We start from the raw sequence: 10,000 nt of genomic DNA, 5'->3' as shown, positions 1-10,000 counted from the left end.
ATATATATATATATATATAAATAATTTTTTTACTATTTATTTTTATTAATATTTTTTTTTCAAATTGATAATGTACATTGTAAAGTGCCCAGACCTTGTGTTTTACATGAGAATGAGCGCTGTATAAATGTGTATTATTATTATTATTATTATTATTATTATTGTTATTATTATTGTTATTATTATTATTATTATTATTATTATTATTATTATCATTATCATTATTATTGCTATAAAAGAACAGATTTCAAATTGTCTCCAAATAACGCAATTTATCCACAATAAATAAGGGAATGAATGACAATCAAATCCACCTGCTTGTACTCGTGTGTGTGATTCCGATATTTTCATGTACGAATGGGTGAAGGAGGGAAAGAAGATGAAATTGTCAACTGTGGATTAATCCTCAGACAACTGGAGCTACTACACAACGCCGATGACGACGACGACGACGGGGATGATGATGATGATGACATGAAAAGCTCTTTATTATTTCTTTTTATATGAGATTTAAATTCAAGCATATAAACTCCAACCATTGTTACACTTAACGATTTCATAAATGTGGTTTGAGATTTTTGTTTTTGTCAAAAGACAACAGAAAAAGACGACACTCTGCCCCCCCCCCCCCCCTTCTCTCTTTCTTTCTGTCACACACACTTTGCAAGATTTTTATCTCTATTATCTGACGCAATTATTCAATTTGTATACTAAAACACTGGACAATATGTGTCAGTGCATGACAGAATCAGTCAGAATGAGAAAATTTTGGATTCGCATTTTTTTTAAAATTTGCATTTTCTGAAAGAACATGCTCACCAGAGCATTTTAATATTTATTTGAAGCAAATCGGGTGATTTTTCACGAAGTTATGGTCAGATGTATGGGAAAGGTATCCAGCAACTTTTCTCAAATTTCATACTCTATCAACTTGACTAGGTGTAAAAAATATTTAGAAGTGAAATTAAACTTTGATATTTCCCGAGGATGTACAAAAAGGGTTGATTTAATCATTTATGACAAGAACTCATTTTTGATAACAATTGACCGTCTAACTAAACTTGACAATATCTCAGTTCAAACCTTTTGACCATCCGACTGATTATGTCATTCACTGTAACAATTAATAGTACTGAATATTCTTGTCAGCTTTATTCTTATATCAATAATTTCATACTCAGTAAGTGTTTAAATAAATAAATGCTCACTGTTTTTACACAGATTTACAATTCAATGAAGAATTCTTTTAAAAAGGAAAAGGTATAGAGCCGTTTTTTCCAATCTTGATGAAAATGTAAAGAATTTTTATAAAATAATTTCTATTCCCTAGAATTTCATTTCCTGAATGTTTTTGCTATTTGTAATGAAAAGAGTTGAATTCCTTGTACTATATTCTTACAGGGAAGCATAAAAGATAGAAAATCCACACTCCTATAAGAGTAAACACTTATACAAGTGCTACACAACATCGGGAATTCCCATGAATAGCAATGATCATAAAGAGCTAATATTTATCTGTTTATTCTTATGTCATATTTTTATTCCTATGTACTTGAGTAATATGTAGAATATTTCTGACAATAAAGAAATGTTTATATTGAATTGAATTGAATTGAAATGACTACTTTATTTCATACAGGGAAGCATAATAACAGATAGAAAATCTATTAAATTACTGTAAACTATTTAAAAAGGGAAGCATAATAATAGATAGAAAATCTATTAAATTACTGTAAACTATTTAAAAAGGGAAGCATAATAATAGATTGAAAATCTATTAAATTACTGTAAACTATTTAAAAAGGGAAGCATAATAATAGATAGAAAATGTATTAAATTACTGTAAACTATTTAAAAAGGGAAGCATAATAATAGATAGAAAATCTATTAAATTACTGTAAACTATTTAAAAAGGGAAGCATAATAATAGATTGAAAAGCTAAAGCTCTATAAAAGTGAAGGGGGAAGCATGGTTCTGCAGTACGGTCTTTGCTTCGTACCCCAAAGGTACCGAGTTCGACCACCCGCTGCTGCGCTGTGTGGCCTTGAGCAAGTCACCTCACCCTAGCTCAATTTGCGGCGCTGCACTGTGGCTGACGCCTGGGTTATTCCAGTCTTCCTTTAGAATAGACCCTAGAGACAAATTTCCCATATGGGATGAATAAAAGGAATCTTATTTTAATTTATTTTTTATTTTTACTCATACATTTGCAACACAAAATCGGGAAGTGCTGTGAATGATGTTATCATTAAAATATTGTATCAACTTCCTGGAAATGCTCTATTTTTAGTGACTGTTGATGTTGTCTTTTCTTGATAAGCACACTCATTATGCTTCATGTTACAGAAGAAATATTATTATTACGGCTATGTGGTCTTGTGGTATGACACTCACTTTTGGATAGGTCATGGGTTCGTATCCCGAGCGGCATACAGTTGAGTCCTTGGAATAGGCTCTTTACTCACATTCTCTCACCCTACTCAGGTGTAAAATGAGTACCTGGCTGTTAACAGCGTTGTCACCTTGAAGGCATCATGTCTCATCCTACATGTTATGTCAGACCTGCCAACCTTCCCAGGATGAAAAGTGTATTCCATGACCCTAAAAAGTGTATTTTTAGCAAAAAAAGTGTATTTTGTCCGCACATGTGGAAAAAAAGTGCGCACTATACAAACATTTATATAAAAGCTAACATCAATCCCAAATCAAAATAAACTCTGATCTTCATCATTCAAGCTATCTCTAGTGATTACAAAATTATCGATTTATCGAGAAACTAAAACTTAATGGCCATTTAAAATGGCTCAGAAATTGCAATATCAAAGGAAATTGCTTTCGAAACACTCAAAGAAATGACCAAAAGACCCTTAACATGTTGGTAGTATTGATGCTAGTGTCAGTGGAAGACGTGTTGGTTGTTGTAGCGATGGTGCTCTAGTGGTGGTGGTGGTGATGATGATGAAGCTGTGGTGGCGGTGGTGGTAGAAGTGATGTGGTGGTAGAAGTGATGTGGTGGTGGTTGTGGAGTGACAATGCTGTGATGGCAGTAGTAAAAGTGATGATGTCATGATGTTGATGGTAAGAGATGCTGATGAAGTTGTGATAGTGATATCTGCTAGCCCAGTATATCAGTTATGAGTAAGTTTTGAGATAAAATATCTGGGAGAGTGGTCTTCAATTCAAGAGATGACAATTTGCAACAGTAGCAAGATATTTTCCATATATGTTATCTAATGATCCATATCTCTCTCTCTTTTTTTTTGAGCATTCACTACTACTACTCCTCCTACTACTACTATTATTACTTCTATATACGAGTACTACTAATACTATTACTTTGGTCAAATGATAGGAAATTCGCAAAGTATGTAATATGCAGAGACAAGTTAAAAACTTCTAAAATGGTTCTAAAAAATTCATTTTGAACCAAATACTGTTCTTAAAGCTGCCCACTTTGTAATTCAAGACTCGTACAAAATAATAAAGAAAAAAAAAAGATCATTATAAATTTTATAAATCAAAATAGAGTAATTTAGTTATTATAAAGGGAAATAACCCATTTATGTTTAAGTTAATTAGCAATACAGTTTTTAATTGAAGGCTTCAAAGTCAAAGATGTTGGTTCAATTAAATTTTCACTTAGAATTTTCTATTTAATAAGTGGCAAAAGTTTAAATGTGGTCTGAGACTATACATGTTTAAGTTAATTAGCAATACAGTTTTTAATTGAAGGCTTCATAGTCAAAGATGTTGGTTCAATTAAATTTTCACTTAGAATTTTCTATTTAATAAGTGGCAAAAGTTTAAATGTGGTCTGAGACTATTTAAAGTATAAAACAAGCTTACTTATATGCATAATTCTATGCAAATCCTCAAAAATGCATGAGAAAAATATTGGTGAAAACAGGCATCATATAAGCAACTGAAATGATAACTATAGTATTAAATGTGATGCATCATTCATTCAGAAAAACAGTCAATAGTAGGTGTACGACACGTGTGTATCATCAATGCATCAAATGTATCATCAACATCATTCAAATCACACATCTTTTTAAAAAATCGTATTAAATCCACTAAAATCGTATCCGCGTATTCGGGGTCCAAAAATCGTACTAAAATACGATTTATCGTACTGGTTGGCAGGTCTGGTTATGTGTTGCTGTTGGCTTGGGACCCCATTGTAAAGCACTTTGAGCATATTTAGTGGATATTGTTCTATATAAAAGCTGAAGTTAAAAAAAAAATTATTACCAAATAAAAAAAAGAGAGAGCTCAAAATGCTAAAAAAAAAAAAATAGATATTAAACAAATCAAATTTGAAGAAAAGTAAAACAATAAAAAGAACGAAAAAACCCCCAAAAAACTTTTTATATAATGCAATATCCATGAAACATGCTCAAAGCGCTTTACAAAGGGTTCCTGACCAACAGCAACACATAACATATAGAATGAAACATGACACCTGTTAGGAGATATTACAATTTTTCCGACAGAGACAACGTACTCATTTTACACCTGAAAAAAAGACGAGAGAATGTGAGAAAAGAGCCTTTTCCAAGGACTCGTGAGGCTCAAACCCAAGACCTTCCAATCTGAAAGCAAGGGTCATACCACAAGACCACATAGCCACAGAATAAAATGAATAAAACTAATGAAACATAATGTGTTGGACAACCAAAACCCTGTCTTATTGAGAAGAAGAAACGTAGAAATCGAATAGAGTAGGTCATATCAAAATTATCTACAAAGTACAACAGGGTATGACAAAATATGAAGATGTTTCCGTGGTGTAGGAGTTTAGTGCAAAGAAGAGAAAAGTCAGAATGAAACATAGAATTTATCTATCTGACATGGCGGTTTTTTGAAAAGAAGAAAATCCCAAATTTTGGAAGCTAAAAACAGTAAAATTTGCAAACAATTTGCTATTCATTTTCCTAAATACTCATAATTAGTTCATGAAAGAGAAAGGTATTGGTTTGTTTTTTAAAGGTTTCACGACACTTGCAACAAATGTAAGGTCATATCAGCTCCAGTAAAAATAGAAGAAAATGGGAAAGTAAAAAAGAAACTACTCTTGATTTATTATTTTTCATGTTCTACACGATCAATCAAATTAAAAAAAAAAAATGTCTTTTTTTGTTTTTCTTTGCAAAATCCAGAAAATTTGCAAATATTTGCACAAAATTGCAGATTTTCGGCCGCAATGAAAAGCAATGATATTTTGCGCCCACAACGCGATCACACGCGATGCAAAAAACTACCATGCCTGATCTATTTTACCAAGAAGTTCTTTGCAAGAGTTTGCGTCCACGGTTCCATCCCTGAAATAAAAGTTGGAGACTACTATCAATGATGATTAAAAATAAAATGATGAAATTTATTTGCAAGAGACATAATTTTGGCAGAGTCTGTGACTCAGTTATCTATGCCAGCCGTAATTATCATATGCCAGCCATAGTTATCATTTGCCAGCCATAGTTATCATATGCCAGCCGTACATCGAGATAGATTCCAGGGACTTACATACATAGTAAAATTATTGAGATGACTAAAGTGAGACGCAGAGAAGTAAACTCCTGCACTGTAGCAATTTCATTGAACATATGGATAATAATAATAATAATAATAATAATAATAATAATAATAATAATAATAATAATAATAATAATAATAATAATAATAATAATAATAAAACTAATAATAATGATAATGAAATTTACTTATATTGCGCCCAATCCTCTATACAATAAAGCTCTAGGCGCATAACAAAAACATCAATACATTCAAATTTCTCTCTCTCTCTCTCTCTCTCTCTCTCTCACACACACACACACAAACACACACTCTCTCGCTCCATGCCTGGTCTTTAAATCGAATCCTTACTTTAGTGGGCAATCTTTATTGATCTAATGTTTTCATCCCTGACATTCATATGAGAAAAGAAAAAAGCAGCAATATTTGTAAATGCTCATTCTATAAATATAATGGAACTTTGAAGTAACAATAGATAATTTTGTATTTTTAAAAATTGAGCTTTTATATAGCACAATATCCACCCATGCTCTAAGTGCTTTACAAGGGGTTCCAGGCCAACAGCAACATTTAGCATTTGGACGGGGCATGACGCCTGTTAGGCGATATATTACATTTTTTTTTTTGGACACAGACAACGCTGTTAAAGCTTGGGTACTCAGTTTACACCTGAGTACAGTGAGAGAATGTGAGTAAAGAGTTTCTCCAAGGATTTAACTTTGCGCCGAGTGAGGCTCGAACCCAGGACCCTCTGATCTGAAAGTGAATGTCATACCACTAGACCCCATAGCCGCACAAAGAGTTCCTGACCTACAGCACATGAAATACTGTGAAGCATATTGAGCTTGGTAATTATGTGGAAATGCACTCGATACATTTTTATATATATTTTTATTTTAGATTAGTACAAGTAACAAATAAAAATTAGCATTGTTCGAAAAAATTGGGAGAACAGCTGGAATCGTGAAAACGTGGGGGCGAGCTGAGACTAGCTTGTGAACATGTGGATGACCAGAGCAGACGATAGAGCCCATCTTAAGAGAATGCCAAGATAGGCCCAGCTGCACTGACCGTGACCTAAGAATCTGCTCCACAGATGCTGTGGAGTGGGTTCGGTGTTAGAGTGACAGGCTGTGATGATGATGATCGTTCGAAAACAAATGCCTCCGAAGAATTGTAGGAATATTTTGGCCTACCAAAATTGGAAATGAAACTCTAAGAGAAAAGACAGGTACATTGAGCATAGCTGCAACTCGAAAGAGACACAGATGGAGATGGCTAGGACGTATTGCCAGAATGGAGACAACTTCTATGCCAAGAATACGACTGATGGCAAAAGGCGAAGAGGCAGGCCCAAGAAAACCTGGAGAAGATCCATTGCTAAAGAGCTGAAAGAGGCTGATTTAACCTGGAGCAACATCGATGTCCATTCCATGCAGCCGTCAGACAGAAATAGAAGTGTTCAGTAGATGCCTTAATGAGGATTATGTAAGTAAAAAAAAAAACCAACAAAAAAAGAAACAAAAAAACTTGAGCTTTTATATAGCGCAATATCCACTAAACATGCTCAAAGCGCTTTACATGGAGTCCTTGACCAACAGCACCACATAACATGTAGAACGAGACATGACGCCTGTGAGGCGATATTACAATTTTTTTCCGACAATGACAACGCTGTTAACGGCCAGGTACTCATTTTACACCTGAGTATGGTGAGAGAATGCGAGTCAAGAGCCTTCTCCAAGGACTCAACTATGCGCAGAGCAAGGCTCGAACTCGGGACCTTTGATCCAAAAGCGAGTGTCATACCACTAGACCACATAGCCGCATGTAAGTAAGTACAGTAAGTACAAGAGTGCGATGAATTCTATAAAATCAATACCCTCACTTGTTTAAAGCACCAAATACAAATCCATCAGCTCCCGTTTCTTTCAACATCCTTATCTCTGCCTTCATCACGGCCAAATCCATCTCATCGTAGCAAAAATCCCCGCCTCGAGGTCGAATCATGACAAAAACGGGAATGTCGACATGTTTTTTAACAACTTGCAGCAGACCTAGTGAACAATTTTGGGGGAACAAAAAAAAAAAAAAAAAGCACCGTTATCAAATGTTTGTAATGATGTAAATACTGTGGAGTGGTGGTGATAATGACGATGGTGATTTACAGGGTAAATACAATACATGTATATAACTCTTTGTCTCAAAACGGCGTTAAGTCAGGATGATTTAGATTCATAAATATGGCAATTTGTCATTTGTTACACTTGTTATATAACGTTATATGATAACTATAACATTCGAAAAATATTTCACTTCTTTCTAGTCTTTCTCTCTCTCTCTATCTTTATTCCTCTCTTTCTCTCTCATACCTGTGCACACACATTTAAAAAATTGACATTTATGATAAAAACTGCTAAACAATGATTACTTTTAGCTCATCAAAATATAGGTGGTGATAAAGAAGACAGTGATGATGATGATGATGATGATGATGATGATGTTGCTGTTATATATATATAGTTGAAGAAGATGAAGAAGATGAAGAAGAAGAAGAAGAAGAAGAAGAAGAAGAAGAAGAAGAAGAAGAAGAAGAAGAAGAAGAAGAAGAAGAAGAAGAAGAAGAAGAAGAAGAAGAAGAAGAAGAAGAAGAAGAAGAAGAAGAAGAAGAAGAAGAAGAAGAAGAAGAAGAAGAAGAAGAAGAAGAAGAAGAAGAAGAAGAAGAAGAAGAAGAAGAAGAAGAAGAAGAAGAAACATGATCAGATTTATAATGTTCTTCTCCTCTGGATACACTTTTATGCTCGTTGAAGAATATATCATAAGGGCGGTGATGGAGATAATGGCGTTCGCCATTGTTCCGAGAGTTTAGAACCAGCCTCATTACGAGGGAAGTGACGACACGACTGTGGAACCCTATAATAAATCAAAGAACCCAATCAAGTTGAAGCTTGCCAGTCCCGTACCAACACTTGGTGTCGTTCCTCCTTCCATAAGATTAGCGCACAATTCAATCCTGGAAGCTCCTAAAAAAAAAATCAAATTAAAACAATTCAAAAATTGAGAATCAATAAATAAGATTTTTTATTCCACCTCTCTCCTTGGAAACCCTATCATTTCTTAGTAAATACGTAATCGTTGAATAATGCTTTAAAAATATTTATTAGACCATTGCAGAATATTTGCACACATTTTGTTGGTGTGAAATTAGTTGTAAAAGACAGCTGATTGGTAATTATAAATATTTTTTTGGTGGGCATGAATACAAATCCAGCATTTTTAGTTTTGAGTCAAATTGTCATTCAAGCAGAAGGAGAAAGATACAAATTATGGTGAATAGAATTACTAATACTAATACCATACCATTTGGTTACAAAATATATAATAATCTTACTTGTAGGGGTGGAATAAACATATTCTTTCATCTCTTTGTATTTATTAAACTTGTAATATTTTTATTGTGCAATAACACATACTGGCAAGCTAGTTGTGTTATTGGGCAAAATAAAAATAACTTGTTTAATAAATACAAAGAGATGAAAGAATCGTATAATATAATATAAGCATTAAATCACCAAAACTAACGGGTGACCTCTGTAGTGTAATGTTAGCACATCTGACCAGTAATCAAGAGGTCAGAGGTTCTATCCCCAGTCAAGGAAGACTGAATTTTTGGGTGAGATTTTTTCTTCTGATATCTTTCTTTATTACTTTGTCTGACACGGTTTCAGACACACATTTTTTCAGATACACCGCAGTCTGCTTAAGATAAGCTCCTGGGGAAAAGAGAAAAGGTTTATTTTATCCAAAACTCAAGGGAAACAACCCTTCAGCGACACAAACATTTGTTTAATCTATTAGTTATCCTCCTTTAATAAATACAAAATACTCCAAAGACAGCCCCGATTCCTGTTAAATTTGGCGAAACTAAACTAAGTTTGATTCTTGACATTTTCCCCATGCAACAGGCATGTGATGATCTTGGAAAGGCGGAAAGGCAGAGTGAGAATTAAAAAAAAAATATGGGCGAGTTTAGATGCTGTCATCACTTGTCTTCTTCTTCTTCCATTAAGGCCAACGCTTCAGGCTGAATATTGTATGGCAGATTTTTCAGTAACAGCGGTTTTAGAGGGTAACAGGGAGAGTTTTTTTGAAGTCATCGGATCCAAAGGGCTTGTTTACAAGTGGTTGGTAGGGAGTTCCAAAGTCGGACGGTGGAGGAAAAGAAAGAGTAAAGATGATGGTTTGTTCTTGAGTGCGGGATTTCAAAATTTCCAAATTTCCCATTAGTTCTAAGCTAATTGTGCAATGAGTTTCAGTCATCTTGTTCTTATTACTGATTGGCAAACCCTTGAAACTAGCCTAGTGAGGGTTAAATGGGGGATGGGGGGGGGGGGGTTTGGCAACCACTACGCAGTGGAGATGTGCATGGTATGGATGAGACAATGGGGATGGGAGGGTAAGGAC

The 10,000-nt window shown here is 34.3% G+C and overlaps 1 protein-coding gene across 1 annotated transcript in view; it reads right to left on the bottom strand.

Moving 5' to 3' along the window:
* Nucleotides 1-10,000, bottom strand: part of LOC144964449 (copper homeostasis protein cutC homolog) — a 22,695-nt gene that overhangs the window by 11,821 nt on the left and 874 nt on the right. The window contains exons 2-4 of the mRNA XM_078898721.1: nucleotides 8,500-8,559; nucleotides 7,425-7,593; nucleotides 5,285-5,325 (exon numbers count right to left, since the gene is read on the bottom strand). Coding sequence (XP_078754847.1) covers nucleotides 5,285-5,325; nucleotides 7,425-7,593; nucleotides 8,500-8,559 — 270 coding nt within the window. The remainder of the gene's footprint in view (nucleotides 1-5,284; nucleotides 5,326-7,424; nucleotides 7,594-8,499; nucleotides 8,560-10,000) is intronic.

Source organism: Berghia stephanieae, chromosome 2 (assembly GCF_034508935.2).
Source record: "Berghia stephanieae isolate SIO BIC M18660-M18661 chromosome 2, UCSD_Bste_1.3, whole genome shotgun sequence".
Lineage (NCBI taxonomy): Eukaryota > Metazoa > Mollusca > Gastropoda > Nudibranchia > Aeolidiidae > Berghia > Berghia stephanieae.
This window is presented reverse-complemented; position numbering and strand designations above follow the sequence as displayed.